The sequence below is a fragment of the Diplodia seriata genome (assembly GCF_021436955.1).
Source record: "Diplodia seriata strain FDS-637 chromosome Unknown scaffold_3, whole genome shotgun sequence".
Taxonomy (NCBI): Eukaryota; Fungi; Ascomycota; class Dothideomycetes; order Botryosphaeriales; family Botryosphaeriaceae; genus Diplodia; species Diplodia seriata.
This window is the reverse complement of record NW_027117310.1, coordinates 649,562-665,463: the sequence shown is the minus strand read 5'-3', so window position 1 is coordinate 665,463 and position 15,902 is coordinate 649,562. Positions and strand designations below refer to the sequence as shown.

Genomic DNA, 15,902 nt, shown 5'->3' with positions numbered 1-15,902 from the left:
CTTTCACCTTGGAGAGGGGGGGACGGGGGACTGGGCTTCCGCCGGAGGATGATGATGATGCGCGAACTCAAGCATCAGAAGATCCATGCGGCTGGAGAAAGCATCGACAAAGAAGATCCACACAACCCAGCAGCTCGGGATTGATTGGGGCGCTACGTACGATCCTGGCGGAAGACCCTTTTTCCCAACTCCTTCGATTCCTCTATTCACCATTCGTTGGATGTCGGGGAGGGAAGAGCATTTCGTTTTTCGAGGATGCGGCCGTGGCGTTTCTCGGTCTTCGACCCGCCGCCTCAACGCCGTTCTCGCCGCGCCCTGGTGTTGCGACAAACCCTTCCAATCCTTCGCGCCGCGGACGTGGGGGGGAGGCAAGGGCGTGCGTGGCTGGACGAAAGTAAGCCCGCCGGCACACGACGGGGATGATGATCTGCGCGCAACAGAGGACGAGGAGGCGTCGTGGCTAGTAGGGGCGCAAGAACAAGGCGGGAACGAGCAATCGGAAAGGATTCCACCCGCGCCTTCGCGCCGTTGTATGGTCCGTTTTGCTTGACCGCTTTTGCTACGTGCGCATGTGAGTTGCTAGTATGTAGGCAAGGCAAATCTTGGTTATGCTGGCTGCGCGCCAGCAGCGCGGCGCGCGATATGCCCACGCCTTCCTTCCGGCTAACCATGTTTACTCTTCGGTTGGGGCTGGTGGAGGGGAGCGTTGTTTTTTTTTCTTCCCCCTTCCCACTTGACCACATGCAAGCCCCCACCCTCCCAGATCGACGTACGATTTATGGTTTTGGACGAGGGTTGGTGGAAAGCTGGTCGGAGCAACCTCCGACAACAAGCAAGCCAGCCCTGCGTACGTGGTATGGGCTTTTTCGGTCGTTGCTTTCGTCAGATGCCCCTTCCCGGCGACAAGGGATAGCGTACCTATGTATGCATCCAGCTAGGTTGCTGATCTCAGATGGTGGAGATCTGATGAGTGACGAGAAGCTCGTCGTATACCTACCTACGGCAGATCCATGGGATTTCCGGGCCTATCACAATGCTCGTGTTTGAAGCTGGCGATGCCCGTTCAGCAGCAGCAGCCGCCGCCGGCCGCCGCCTCCGCCGCCGCCGCCGCCGCTTGCCATGTGCGGCCTTCGGCTTCTTCTCTCCGTTCCTGCTGCAGCAGTTTTTTCTTTGCGGGAGAAAAACGGAGCCGACCGAAGGGCCGGCTGCGGCGGTTGGCACTATTACCAAAGGCGGTAGTCTGATGCCAGTAGGCAGAGCGGAAGCGCCATGGCGTCACCTCCGCATCCGTTTCGGCGGGGCCTAGGTATGCATGACAGTTGAAAAAGAAAAGAGAACCGATGACTGACTACCACTGCTGCCGCGCCTGCGGCTGTGACATTCGCTCGACATCATCAAGACCCCCCGGGCGCGCGTTAGAGAGCGAGAAAGGTGCCGGCGGCGTACCGACGGGGAAACCAAGCGGGCCGGAGAACGCGTGTGTTTGGTTCAATGGGAAACGCGTCTTCCGCTCCGCCCGAGTGGCAAGAGTAGTAGTAGGGAAGGCAGGAAGGCTTCGCAAACGCCTCCGATACTGCTACTGCGTCCACATACGCCGCTCGCCGGCGAAAGTAGCAATCACCTTCGCCGACGGTCCCCTAGCCCACCCGAGCACTTCAAGCCTCATGTACGACGCTTTTTACATGCATGGCCGTTTGCACCATCATTACGTGCGAAACGTCCGGGAACAAGGCTGGTGGTGGGACGATTGATGAAGCCCGCCGGCGATCTTTGCATTCTCCTTCCTCCGTGCAGGAACGAAGGCCGCCGGACGCGCGCGCGCGCACATGTCCACAGCCAAAGGGCAAGCCACCATCCATCGACGTCGGATTTACCGTCGTTGTGAGGAAAAAACGCAAATTGTAGTATCCGTCGACCGATATCAAAAAGCGCCCCGAGACGGGGGCAAAGCAGTGGGCAAAAAAAAAAAATTAGAGAGGAATGGAAGCCAACACGGACCACCACCTCATGACCTAGGCCTAGACACCCAGACCCTGCTGAATGGGCCGAACGAGAAATATGCCCCCCCACGGCAGTTGTTGTTCGGGATCCTTTCCGCTGTGGCTACGGAGTCAGGGTCACTTCTGTCACCTGTGTGCTTGCCAATGTCCCTGCTCTGGCTGGTTCGTCGTGGCATGGACCATGTTTTTTTCTCTTGTCTCTGATCTCTCTCGAGCCGCGCTTGGCTCGCTTCGCCCTGGGACGGACGGGCTGGTCTCTCTCTCTCTTTTTTTTTTTTTTTTTTCGTTTCCGACGGGAACGGCTGCATGCGTAGCTTTCGGGCATGCGGACCCTATTGCGTTAGCCTGCCGGCGCCTTGTTCGTTCGTCAACCTGGTAGCGGCTGGCGCATGTGTGTTGCATTCATATTGTGTAGCTCTCCGGGAACCACTGCGGTCATTCATATATGCGCCGACGAGGGCCCGTGTGTCAGAAAAGAATGAAGTGAAGCGGAGTGACACTGACAGGGCTCCGGGGCAGGCCAAAGAGAATAGGGGCGGTGCAGATGTTTGGTGCGGTGCAGGTAGAGCTGATGTGCGCTTGGGTTCAGGGATCTTGCGGGGAAGCGAGGAAGGCGAGCAGGGAGAGCGCGCGCGGAGCGGACGGGAGATTGGCGGAGCGGAGATTTGCTTTTTCTTTCCCTCTCGCATGCTGAGCAGAGGGAACCTAGGGGCATCGGAAAAGTGAAGCGAGACACATCCCGTGCTGATGGCCAGAACACGAGCTCGAGGAGCTGGGGCAAGCGAGAGGCGGAGCGCGTCATGACGCCAATCACAACCCCAAACCGTGCTTGCCGCCGAGAAGCTTTGTTTGGTCTTTCAATTTATTGATTTGGTATCTAGTGTATCGAGCATGAGCTTTATTTAGGAGCTTTCTGTGGAAGCTATGGTGTTGTGGTGGATTGGCGAGGCGGGGTATGAGTAGGTGGTGAGCCGGTGCTCGTCTTGGTCGCCTCAATGGTTGAATACATGGAAGCGGAAATCCTCACGGCCCTCCTCTTTAGTTGAACATGAGTATGGTCACCCGGAGTGAAAACAAAGACTATGCAAAACAAACAGGAGAGCCATCTCCAAACCGTTTAGACCCCGGACTCCCCCCAGGGCGAACACCAGGGGAAAGCCCTCCACTTTGTATGAAACTGAGCAACCCCTCCTCGTGGCAAAAAGAAAAAAAGGAAAGCTCGTGGCGGACCAAACCCTGACGAAAGTGTTTTACGCCTGGACGCCCTGCAGGTAAAAGCAATTGAAGAAGACACATCCAAACTCGTGCTCGCATCTCTGATGACTTTTGCGATCATTACAACATCAAGGACATATCATCCTTGGCTGATGATGACCCTGGCACCCTCCTTTCCCAACACACCCTTCTCTTTCGCCTTGGGGCTCCTGTCTCTGCCCTTCTTCCGACTCAGAAATCCGAGCATGCCCGTCGGCTTTTGCGCGTTGGGATCATTAATGTCCGGCTTCGGTGTGATCATAGACGAGCTCTGGTTGGCCATTTCCGACCAGCTGCCAGTTTCGCTGAGCACCACCTGGACGCCCCCGCCCATGCTGGTGCTGCGCGTACTGCCCCTTTGCCGATTGATCGGCCTGCTGTAGGATACTGGCAACGTGGGATCAGTCGTGGGGTCGAACTGGTCTTGCGGCTGACCCGGGTGGCTGGTGGCGAGATTGGCCGCAGGAATCGGGGGCGAGCCGTTCGGCGACTGCGTCGTGGACCGAGACTGAGTAAGGTGCCGGGGATGGTGGCCAGGGTTAGTGGTAGTGGGTGTTAGTTGGCTCCCGTCGTCGCAGGCCCTCGACGACTTGGGGCGTGGCCATTCTGCAGACGACGACTGTTGCGTTTCAGTCGGTGTGCCACCTTCCGGGTTGACAACTGGGGCGCGCTCTGGAGCCACAGTCGTGTAGTTGAACGGTTCGAATAGCGTTTCAATCATCTTGTGCAGCTCCTCGGCACGGATTTCAGCCTCTGATGCATCTTCCTTCAGAGCCTCACGAGGCTTTTGTCTCCGTGCCCGTGCTTCGAGCGGCGCCTCCTCCAACAACAACTCCTCCAAATCATATGTGGCGTCGAAGTTCGTCTTGTCGCTCGACGGGGTGAAAACCGGTTCGATTTCTTTGTGTTCGAGGGCGTAGAAGTCAAGGGGGCGGAAGAAGGGGTTGTCGGTGAAGGACTCAAAGCTGATGGCCCCGATCCTCTTCGACCTGTTCTTTTCGAGCAGCGAGCTGATGGCGTGCAGACACGGCATAGAGACAGGCGGGCTGGTGACAGGGTAAGGTACCTCGGCCTTCTGGATCTTCGCCGAGAGTTCGTCGTGCGAGCGAGCTTCAAAGGGCCGCTTCAGAGATTTAGCAAATTTCAAAAAGCCCCAACTACCCAGAAATGGCGTACCTTGTTGTAGATGCATTCGTAGAACAGCACCCCCAAAGACCACCAATCAACTTCGCACGAATAACCCTTGCCCTCATAGACCTCGGGGGCAAGGTAGGCCAGGGTGCCCGACTTGCTCGTCAGCGGTTTCTGGGGCGTGAAATCGGAAGCAACGTTCTATCCTCCTGTTAGCAAAGACGGGCGGCGCAGCAACGGCAAGGCAGCAACTCACAAAGTCGGCCAAATGCACATGTCCCTCGCCGTCAAGCAACACATTGTCGGGCTTGACGTCTCTGTGCACGATGCCCTGTCTGTGGATATAGCGGAGAGCACAGCCGAGCTCGGCGATCCAGAAGCGGACGGCGTCCTCGGTGAAGGTTTTGCGCGAGATGTGGAAGCGCAGGTCGCCGCCATTCATTAAATCTACTACAATGTACCTGGGGGGCCGGGGTCAGCACGGAGGCAGCAGACGGGGGCGGTCGGACGCACAGGTACTCAATGTCCTGGAAGCTGTATCTCAGGTTGCAAAGGAAGGGGTGGTTGAGATGCTCCAGCATGCGGCGCTCTCGAATGATGTTGCGCACGCTCTCAGACCGCACAACTGTTACACAGCGTCAGCGTCAGCATGGGGGGATGTCTAGCGCGGGTCGAGGGATTGGCCCACCTTCATCTTTGCGTATGTACTTCAACGCAAACGTCAAGCCGGTGTCCTTGCGCTCGACAATGCGGACCTTGCCGAACGCGCCCTTGCCGACGACGCGAAGCAGACGAAAATGGTTGAGGTTGACTGGCCGGGTCAGCAGGACTGGCGGTGGGAGGGCAGGCGACCAGCAGCGCGCTCTGGCGGCGGCGGGGTGCGGCGCCTGTGCCCGTGTCTGTCTGGGACGCACCTTCGTCGGTAAAGACTACCGGCTTCCCGTTCGAATTGCCCATTGAGACGGCGTAGGCGAGGGAATCATCCGCGTCGGGGCGCGTGGTGCATCAGCGGCGGGCGAGGGCCTGGGGTTGTCGTCGTCGCTGGGGCCGGCGAGGGAGAGGCAGCGCGCGAGGGAGCGAGCGATGGGTCGGAGCGGGCGACAGCGGGAGGCGCGACGTTTGTAGGGTGAGGGCTGGGTGCGAGAGTGAAACGGGCGCGGTGGCCTGCAGGAGGGCGGAGGGCGTATGGCCAAAAGACGGCCCTAGTGTTGTAGAGAGGGCGCTCTATGTAGGTTAGGAGGCAGACGCAGGGGGCCCCAGCTCTGGCCAGCGCGCGATGGTCGCAGCCGCGGCGCCGCTCCAGCACGCTGCCCTGCGCGTGTATATCTCCGATCGCGCGCGACTGCGGATCTGCAGCGCGTAATAAGGGCGAGACGCCGCGTGAAGATTCGGGGCCGCACCGCTGCGCTCGCCCCCGCCAGCCCAGCACCGCCTGCTCCAGCACAGCACCAGCGCCGCCGCCCCAGCAGCCAGCAGCCAGCAGCAGCGCTCTCACGCGTGGCCCTGAAACCGCTCGCCCGCCCGCGCCGGGCGTCAGCTGCGTGCTCTGCCTCAGTCCGTGCTGGCCAATCTCCACGCCTTCCACTCTTCCAGAAGCAACGCCCGCCGATCCGCCAGCACCAAACCGTCTCGCTGCAGCCCGGCGACGCCACTCACCTGCAGGAGCCGCACCGTCCCACCAGCTGTGCCGCATCTCGCGGCCGACGCGACGAGCCTGCCAAGGGCCCACCCGTCGACGCTCCGCCCGCCGCAGGGCTGAGTGCACTCATCTCATCTCGTGGCGCCGATCTGGCCGCTGGGGACCACCGCCTGTCCGGTCGCCCTCCGCCGGCGGAACTCCGCTCCTCCAGACGCCCTCTGCGCGCCCCTGGTGCCTCTGCCGCGGTGCCAGCCATGTCATCTGTCGCCCTTCGGTCCTTCACCTCCGAGCCCCTAAACGAGCAGGTGGATCTTCCGCCATGTGCTGGGCCCGGGAGCCTGGGAACAGGAGGCTCATCAGACGCCCTTCGCCCACTACCACGCGTCGCTTATGTCGGTCGCTCACGATCCTTCCGCCCTCGTCACGCGAGACCGTGTCTCTGACAGGCCCTCTTGTTTCATTCGCGCGCCAATACGAGATCGCCCAGCCGGCGAACCCTTGGGCTGGGTGCACGAAATAAAAGAGCGCGTCCAATGCACCGCTGCTTTCTTTTTTCTTCTGGAAGTCTTCAGCCCCCGGATTCGTTTCACGCGCAAAGGCCGGAAATATTTGGGTGCTCCTTTATGTCCGGAATGGCTGCCGATGATCAATGGCGGGGTTTCCCACCGACGCCTCATTCGACAGTCCCAGCAAACGCTCCCCACGACCACGGGCCAGAGAGCTGCAACGCTGGCTGTGCCAATCCCACTGGCACGGACTGGCACCAGTCGTCTAATGCTCCTTTCCCCGTTCCCCGGCACGACCGGTCACTGTACGACAGCGTTCATTTGGACAACGTGCTCCACGCGTCATCAGGCCCCTGTCCGGCCTCGTGCTGCCTCTGCCACCACGGCTCCACATCTCCATGCTTTTCCAAATTTACATTATTCGCAGGCCACGCGCTTGACGATCACCGCTTATTTTCTCGAACCCTTCGTCTCCGCCCCAAAATGACGCAGGTCCGTGAACTGCATACTGCAAGAGCAAGGGTAGGTTTCAAGGACGGGGATCGGTGTCCCTGAGGTCTGCATTGAATCGCAATGCAGACACGGGCTCTGCGGAAGCAACCATGAGGGGCGATGCGCCCAAAGCCTTCTTCGGACGCTGTGCGACCCTTCTGTTTCAGGGCCATGTTTCTCGAAAGGCCACGGCTGACGGCCCTCAGCGGAATGTTCTCTTGTTGGTAGCTTTCCACATGGCGCAGGGCCCAATGAACGCATGCAACACCCACACGATCTCCTGGCACCCTGGCCGCTGCATCATCAAGCAGGAGAATCGGCATTTGCCACACGTGTGTTAACACATTGCGCGTCAGGACTCGCGTGGCCGATGGGCTGCATATTTGGTCCTCGTTTTGGCTCGGCGCATCGTCCCGGCCAATGAGGATATTCGAGACTGAGCAGATGTGCGCCAGGGGACGCGACCGCCGGTTTCTCTCCCTGGAGCATGATGTCGATCACCGTTGGGCTGCGTGCGCCGGGGGGTCTTCGGGCAGGCGCTTGAACGTGGTTGCGTGCGGGACGAACGGGCACCCGTTGCCACTAACGCGAACAAGCTGCCCCCGAAGTGGATTGCGAATGTCTTGTTCCAACGTCTCACCTCGGACGGCGCTATTGACATACCTTTGCTTTTTCGTGGCCCGGCCCCCACACCCCAGCTTACACCGGCACTTTTAGACGAATGCTACCCAGGTAATCAGGCTTCGGGTCTTGGCAGCCCGCCATGACCCATCTCTCATATGCTTTGCAGCAGTAGCCGAAGGATTGAGGCCCGCGCTTCCGCGGCCTGGGTATGCTTGCCTATGCGCCTACACGGAGAACCCAGTGCTGTCCTCTAGCAGTTCCGACGAGAGAACGCATGGGCACCTTCGTTATTGTCATCATGCGCCACGCCTTGTTTCTGCATCACAGTGATACCAATTCTCGGTTGCCTCGTTGCCTCCTCCGCCTCGTGGCATTTTAGACAAAATCCCGATTCGCGGGACAGCTTCTCTCCGACCGCAATGGTGCCCTTTCTTGGGTGTCTGGACGTCGAGCAATAATCCATCTGAAACATGTGGGAAACCGGCTTTAGCCTTGTGTGTATACGATAAGACTTATCCCGGGAGTCCACGTTATGCGTTTCGCTGTTTGACCCAACGACGGCAGTGGATAGAGATTGTCGGAGATCCGAACCAATTGTGAATGGTTCTCTCAGCCTCTCCACTTTGTCCTGCAATCTGAGGCCTACAAACATGATCTACGACGAAGCTGGAAAGATAGGATAATTCGCGTAAGCGGAAAGCCCTCGTGACGTGGGACCAGGCATCGCGCTTCAGTTGCCCAATCGAAAAGCCTTTGCATGCTTACTGAGCTTCTTCCAGGACTACGCCACACCTCGGCGTGATCAGGCTGAAGTCTCGACAACTCCAACAAGGTCCACACCTCCCTCGGGACTCTATTCGAGACATGTCGTTCGGTGTGTCAGTCGGTGACGTGGTCGCCGTTGGGGATCTTTGTTGGAAGCTGTATCGGAATGTGGTTGAGGTCTCGGGCAATGCTCCAGCAGAACTGAGGGCCTCGGAAGAGGAAATGGGCATCCTGAACAAGATCATGGAACTCCTCCCAGCAGGAGGTTCCCCTCCGGATTCCGTCGTCAACCAGTCCGAACAGGAGACGCTCAACCTTGCCGGCCAAATCCTGAGCCAGACCGAGAAAATTAGGAAATAGATTGAGGAACTACCCAACAAATACGAGATACTCAAGGGCGCTTCGACGTCAAGTCCCACCACACTCATCTGTGAATTCAAGCTACGGTCAGGAAGCTTCTGAGTGGATCGAGGCTAGGCTGCTTCTAACTGCCCAGACCGGAGGCCGTCAATCAGCGTCGATTGGAGTTGATGACTGGCTGCGGGCTCGCCGTTGGTGGCTTTTGAAGGTAGACCCAAGTGCTTAGCTATTGATAATGGTGCGCTGATTGATCTTCAGGCCCAATCGAAAACATCAAATGCTGATGATGGTCCAGCTCATTGCCAAGCCTACGTTGATTTTTTGAAAGCCTCATGGATTCTTACAGACATTGTTTCCAACCATCCTCTAAGAAGCCTGATCCCTTCAACTGATTCTCGAGGTTACGAAATTCAACTGCTTGGACAAGTAAGGCTCCCTTGCATATGATACTTTTCCATCGATAACATGGAAGATAAAGAGTGTCAAGGATACTTACTCGAAGCTCTCCGCTCCGGAAGATCCTGGTTTAATGGAGGACTGCGACTTTCAGATCTGAATGTTAGGGAACTCAACAACCCTGTCACCTCGACCTTTTTCTGCCATGCCAGCTTGGAGAACTGATCTTGGCGACATTCTGTTTCAAAGGTAAGAAGCAATGCTTCTCTGTGGGCTGAACTGCACTAAAAAAAAATATGCATAGATTCGACCGATGCCTGATTGAAGATTCCAAAATCGCCATTGAATGCGTCGTTTTCCTCAAAATGCAAAAGGAGACATCCGTGGTGGCCTTGATAGAGCACACATTTGAAGGACAAGATGCCTTTCGAAACGAGGGTATGCCTACCGTACTTGGTATTTCTACCATTATGCATGCAAGGATCTTGACCATGGTTAATCTTTCATCGAGTGGGTCATACACGGCACGTTGTTTTCCCCAAGCCTAGATACGTACTTCGAAGACGAGACCGGGATAGTCGAGAGGCCGAATAAATTTCCAAGACAAGGAAGATTAAGCTTCTGTAACCCCACAGGTGAGTGCGAAAAATCTCGGCTGCTCAAAGCTGATTTATCAGATGAACATCATCTGCTTCTATTGATGTTCGCGTTCTACCAGTTTCAAATAAATTTCAGCACGCCAAATCTCGATGGAAGGCTGATATCTGCGATGGCACATCTGCAAGGCCTGTCTTTATTAGCCAACTCCAAGATACTGGAAGACAAGGTCCTACACATTCTTCAAAAGATGAAAGGAAACTCCAACTGAATCCCGACAAGGCAACTTCGCCTTCCTTACGACTTCATGAAATGGCCCAAGACGTGGAGAGAGCACTTCAAGAGTATTATTCAAAGGAGAGGGACAAGTGGGACAAAGCACTAGATATTTAGGCCTTGATAATCTGGCATTGCCCACCTTGAGATACGTTCATCAGCATCAGAGATGCCTCTCCCTGTCTTATCCATCTTGTGATGTTGAAAGATTCATCCACAACATCATTTCCCACGGAGACCAAGATCTCTTCCGGCGTTTTCGAGAGAAGTTATGCTTCTCGAATAATCAGGTCGATGTCTTCCAAGAGATTATCCTTCACTCCCACAAATTTTGGGCACGCCAGTCCCCTCTCCAATGACTGCCATTGGCCAGAACCTCTAGAGACGGGGGGAAATTGGGACATTTGGCGGATAGAAGCACTAAACATTATCCGCGGAGCTGGCCGGAGAACCCTCCAACGCAGAGCGAGCAGTTCGAACCACCCTCCCCCCATCCTAAGCTCCACCTCCATTAAGGATATCCATTCCGGGATATGTGCGTATGCGTCCACTTTGCCATCCAGCGGCCTGTAGTAAAATGTGTGTGAAAAGCGCACACAACACGTATCGAGCATACACCAACGTTAGTACAGCAGACGCGAAAACGGTTGCAGTCATCCCCAATGTTATTTGTCTCCGTACCTTTCACCCCGTCATTTGGGTAGCGTCGAGCAAGCAACAGCGGCAAGAATGACGAAGAGGGACTACCACTTGTTGACCATCTCGGTCGCTCGGACGAAATAAAGCTATGAAAATGAGCAAAGAGTCATTTTCGACTTGAGTGCAGAGGAAACGCTCTCATGTGAAGGTCCCCTCCATCTGAAGAGGAAGCAGCGTTCAACAACATCACCCACCGAAGCTTTCACGACACGCCAAAACTAGGATATCGGTTAGGACCGAAAATAAAAAACAAGAGAACAGGTTATCATTCTCGCAACAACTCCTCTTTTCCGAGCTGTTTGGCCGCTACTTCAACCCCTCGCATCCCCTTCCCTCCAATCATCTCAGTTCCATAGTCTTTACGTGGTGCCTCGCCACTTTCCGCGACTCCGATAGCGCCCCTTCTTGCGCCTATACCCGATATTTCCGTGTCTGCTGGACACTCGGGCACCCGCAGAACGGGGATACGCCTTACATTCTCAACCGCCCAGCTTGCCGGCAAAATTGGAAAAAGCAAAATTGCAAGCGCACCGAGGCAAAAAACCATGGAAACCGCGCCCGTTTCTGACTGGTATGTATCTCCAAAAGAACAAAGCAATGGTCAAAGCCTTCGATCGAAAAACCCCCCTGTTGCGCCAAAATACCCAATTCGGCCAAGCAATCTGTCCGTAGAAGCCAGGAGGGGGGGAAGGGGAGAGGGGAAGAACCGTATCCGTTGTGGTGATGCTCGCTTATGCAGGGAGAGGGAGACATTAATCAATTGGGCGTAAGGGGAAGGCGGGAATGACGAGAGAAAGGTGGCGCGAAAAAAGAGGGAGCAAGATTAAATCTCCTCCATGTTGCCAGCTGGCTCCTCATCATCGCCCGACTCGTAGCTGCCAACCGAGCTCATCTCTTCCTCCTCGTCACTGTCCTCGTCGCCCTCATCGGCGGCCTCTTTGGAGGCGAACTTGTTGACGTACTCTGCGCATACAAATTAGACTCTGTGGCTCTATGACTCCTCCAAACCAAGCCTCATCAAGCTGGAGATGATGGTAAACGCACCTCTGACTTTAGCATCATAGCTCTTGGGCTCGCGCATAAGCAGAGCAGCCGCCTCGCCGTTCAGCGGATCGGTAGGGTTCGGGTAGCGCAGGAGCTGGGGGAGGAAGACCTCGAAGATGTTGATCATGTCGTACATGGGCGACCATGTTTGGTTGATGACGTCCAAGCAAACGGAGCCGGACCTGTAAAGCGCGGCTGTCTCAGCATTCGTGTCCCCGCAGACATAGTTGTAGCAGCCTGGGGGCAGCCGGCGGCCACACACGGGTAGAAACCAAACTTACAGTTCGTCGATGTTGGGGTGGAAGATGCGGTTCACAAAGCCAATGCTGGGGCTCTTGTACGGATACTGATCGGGCAGCTCGACGTGGATCTTCCACAGACCGCCGGCGAAGGGAGCTGCAGGTCGAAAACAGAAGCGTTAACCAAGTCGGGCTCACGGCGGGGCGCAGCAATGTGCGAGAATTCTATATAGGTGTTCCATACTCTCTTCCGGTCCCTTGAACCGCACATAGAACTCTTGCCTGCGATTCCGTCAGTCTGCTGCAGAGGGGTTTGCGCCTCTCCCCGTGTCGTGAGAACGAACACTACGCAGCACGTCAGTACCAACAATGCGATATCGGCTCTGCGCAGGTCTGCTCACTGTTATCATTGACTAGAGTGACCTCATAGTCGCTCATCAGCCTGCGCGCGCATCAGCACGGTCCAGTGTCGCGTTGGTGGCGATTCCAACATACATCCTGCCCGAATGTTAGCAGCAGCCTCCCTTATCACGACGTCCTTCATCGACTATCCGCAACGTACTTCATGACCTATGTTCGCCGCACCAGAAGTGCTCCGTCAGCCCCTAGTCCTCTAATCATTTGAAGCCGCAATATAAGTATGACCTACATCCGTCTCGATTCTCCGCTTCGGGCTACTCATGGTGGCGAGTCTTTGGCGTTCGCGTGTGTGAGGATGTTCGCGGGGTAGGGCCTCAGGTGTGGGCAGCGGATCGGGGTGTGGAAACAATCACGGCAAGGCGAGCGCAGAGCAGTCGAGGGTCAAGCCGCGGCCGGGCCGATGTCGCCGTGGCGTTCCGGAAGAGGGGGGAGAACCTTTGTGGTAGCGCGACGGATAATGGGCGGCGGGAGCCGGGAGGTAGATGGTGCGGGCGAAGGCTGTCGGGGGAGGAAGCGGCGGGGGATGGCGCTTTGAGCGTGGCGTAGGTGGTCCGGCTGCGGGCTAGGAAGCTTGCCGACGGAGGGACGGCGGGAGACAGGTCGTTGGCGTTGTAAAAGTAAGAAGGCGGAGGGACAGTGGGTGGATGAGGTCGAGGAGTTGCGGCAGGTGGGCAGTGGCCAGCTCGGTCTCGTCATTATTGGCGCGGGCGGCAGTCACGCCGGCCGGACCGTGAGGCCAAGTCATGAGGCACGCGAGCCGGCCAGTGGGGAGTTGGGTGTGCAGAGGGGGCCCGCTTCGTCCAGCTGCAGCCCGAGGCGTGCCGCATTGGTGCAAGCAGACAATGCAGTGCTTCTTTGAGCCGTCCCTGTTCAGCCGCCTTCCAAGCTTGTGCTGGCCGATGTTGCACAGGCGGCGCTGGGGCATGGGGAATGACTCGACCCGGCGGTATCGATAAGGGCGGAGTGAGCACCCTCGACGCCGCAGTGGGCCAGGGTCGAGCAGCCCTCAAGGTGCATTTTGGCGACAACACCCACAAAACTATACAAAGCGCACGCCCCCGCACAAGAGCGGTAGCAAGGCAGCCCCATGAGCCTCGGCACAGCTGCACTGCCATGCTCACCTCAGCCCGCCAGACAAAGACCGGAACTCCGAAGGCTGAGAAGGGGAGCTTGCCGCATTGGCTGAGCCCGGCCGGGCCGAGGGATAGGGCTCACAACTCCAACGTACTCTGGCCTGCGCAGCAGAAAACATCACGAACCCGGCCCTCATAAAAACCCTGCGCGCGCGCAAACAATGGCTCTCCCGCCTCATCCCGCCGGTCGCAACTTCATCGGAACCGCCATTTTCCACCATCCTCTTTCACATCCACATTAAGAACTTGGACTGCGGAGTTCCGGCCGAAAACCATGTCGCGTGCTGCCATGACCCGCCTGGCCCCTTTTGCCCGCGGCCTGCTGCGCACGTCGCCTGCCGCCGCCGAGCGCCCTCTGCTGCTGCCGCTCATGCAGGCGCGCAACAGCTCGCACTCGCCCATGGGCGCACCTCCTACGGCGCCGCGCAAGAAGGTGACCATCAACACCCTGCAGGCGCTGCACCGCAAGAACGAGCCCATCACCGTGCTCACCGCCCACGACTTCCCCTCGGCACACCTCGCCGATCATGCCGGCATGGACATTGTTCTTGTTGGCGATAGTCTCGCCATGGTTGCCATGGGCATGGAGGACACGAGCGAGGTTACGGTGGAAGACATGCTGGTGCATTGCCGCTCTGTTGCGCGCGCTACGAAGTCTTCTTTTACTGTATGATGCTCCCCACTGCTTGGAAAACATGCATAAACGCTGACGTTGCCTTCTCAGGTTGGTGATATGCCTATGGGTTCTTACGAAATCGCACCCGAGCAAGCACTCGAGACTGCCATTCGCTTTGTCAAGGAAGGCCGTATGCAGGGCGTGAAGCTCGAAGGCGGCATCGAAATGGCTCCCACGATTGCCAAGATCACTCGCGCCGGCATCCCTGTCCTTGCCCACATCGGATTGACGCCCCAGCGCCAGAACGCGCTCGGCGGCTTCCGCGTGCAAGGCAAGTCCACCGCTGGTGCGCTCAAGCTGCTGCAAGATGCCCTCGCGGTCCAGGAAGCGGGTGCCTTCGCCATGGTAGTGGAAGCCGTGCCTGCCGAGGTCGCAACTTTGGTGACGAAGAAGTTGAGCATTCCGACCATTAGCATCGGCGCCGGCAACGGCTGCTCCGGTCAGGTCCTCGTTCAGGTCGACATGCTGGGTAACTTCCCGCCCGGCCGCTTCATCCCCAAGTTCGTCAAGCAATACGGCAACGTGTGGGCCGAGAGCATACGCGCCATTACCGAATACAAGAAGGACGTCAAGTCGCGTGCTTATCCCGCGCCTGAACACACGTACCCGGTTGCCAAGGAGGAGCTCGCCGAGTTCGAGCGGTTGATTGCCGAGAAGATTGGTGTGGACGGGAAGGCTTCGTAAGGATGATGGGATGGATGGTCATTGATTATGGATGGTCATGTGCGCTTTTGATATACCCTGTCGCTACCCCTCTTGAGGGCGTCGTTGTCTCTTATATCCTTAGAAATGCATGTGTAATGCGTTGTCTGGAGGTGTCTGCTTTGTCGTCAGCCATATGGAATTGAAGGAACGAGAAGATTTCTAGCTCACCTGCACTACCCGTACTATTTTTCACCCAAATGCCGGTGTTATCGAATACGCAACCACAAGCTCGTCTTTGGTCTTGAAGCACTGCAAAGCCGTATCAGTCACATTACTTCTTTCAGGCAAAATGACGTATTGCTGCAAGCGTCACTGGAAAAATGCAGCCCACTCACCCTCCACAAGTTCCCGATGCCTTCATCCAAACCAGGCGCGAACACGCTGTTGACATAGCAAAAGACGCTCTCATGATCCTGAAGACGGAGCTGCTTGCGCAGGAATCGCACCACCGACTCGAAGCGCGCGGTCGAGGAGAGCTTCCTGACGGGTTGGTTGAGGCCAGGCGCTGAGCCAACAGCGCGAAAGCGGATCTTGACTGTAACACGAAGACGGCGTCAGTGCTGTAACCGAGCTGGCTTGATAGAGGGAGAGTGATAAGACGGATGATGAAACAGGGTAGCGGAATGCAATGAGAGACCATGAGACCAAGGCATGGTGCAAAAGGTGATATCCAACCGGTATGCCACCACCAGTATGGCTCAGGGCCTCTCGAAAAACTCATAAGAAAGGATGCAAGCATCATTCTCAGAAAAAAAAAAAGAAACATGACAAAGAAAGAGAAAGAAAAAGGCTGTAGTAGCAACTCACCCTTCTCAACCTCCACCTCCCCCGCACCCTCCAGCGCGCTCTTCGCATCCTTAGGCAAGCTCGTCAAGATCACCGACGCCTGCATCGTCATCGGCAGATCCGGACCGGCGCCTGCTGGCCCCCCTCCTTCTCCGTGGCC

General features: G+C 57.0%; 4 protein-coding genes across 4 annotated transcripts; 2 read left to right on the top strand and 2 right to left on the bottom strand.

The window, feature by feature from the left end:
* Window positions 1-3,354: 3,354 nt before the first annotated feature.
* Window positions 3,355-5,342, bottom strand: PKC1_1 (Serine/threonine kinase; the record flags this gene model as incomplete). The annotated part of the gene is made up of 6 exons (XM_066774422.1): window positions 3,355-4,377; window positions 4,431-4,586; window positions 4,642-4,846; window positions 4,899-5,010; window positions 5,074-5,196; window positions 5,300-5,342. The coding sequence occupies 6 exons, from the start codon at window positions 5,340-5,342 to the stop codon at window positions 3,355-3,357; spliced, it is 1,662 nt and encodes a 553-aa protein (XP_066634541.1).
* A 3,168-nt stretch (window positions 5,343-8,510) lies between these two features.
* SLS55_002941 (uncharacterized protein) lies at window positions 8,511-8,771 on the top strand (the record flags this gene model as incomplete). Its single annotated transcript, XM_066774421.1, has 1 exon — window positions 8,511-8,771. One exon carries the CDS (start codon window positions 8,511-8,513, stop codon window positions 8,769-8,771), a length of 261 nt encoding a protein of 86 aa, XP_066634540.1.
* A 2,791-nt stretch (window positions 8,772-11,562) lies between these two features.
* Window positions 11,563-12,704, bottom strand: ubc8 (ubiquitin-conjugating enzyme E2 H; the record flags this gene model as incomplete). The annotated part of the gene is made up of 6 exons (XM_066774420.1): window positions 11,563-11,702; window positions 11,784-11,965; window positions 12,065-12,179; window positions 12,267-12,304; window positions 12,585-12,592; window positions 12,672-12,704. The coding sequence occupies 6 exons, from the start codon at window positions 12,702-12,704 to the stop codon at window positions 11,563-11,565; spliced, it is 516 nt and encodes a 171-aa protein (XP_066634539.1).
* Window positions 12,705-13,975: 1,271 nt separating this feature from the next.
* Window positions 13,976-14,935, top strand: ECM31 (cell wall biogenesis and architecture protein; the record flags this gene model as incomplete). The annotated part of the gene is made up of 2 exons (XM_066774419.1): window positions 13,976-14,242; window positions 14,300-14,935. 2 exons carry the CDS (start codon window positions 13,976-13,978, stop codon window positions 14,933-14,935), a joined length of 903 nt encoding a protein of 300 aa, XP_066634538.1.
* Window positions 14,936-15,902: the final 967 nt, after the last annotated feature.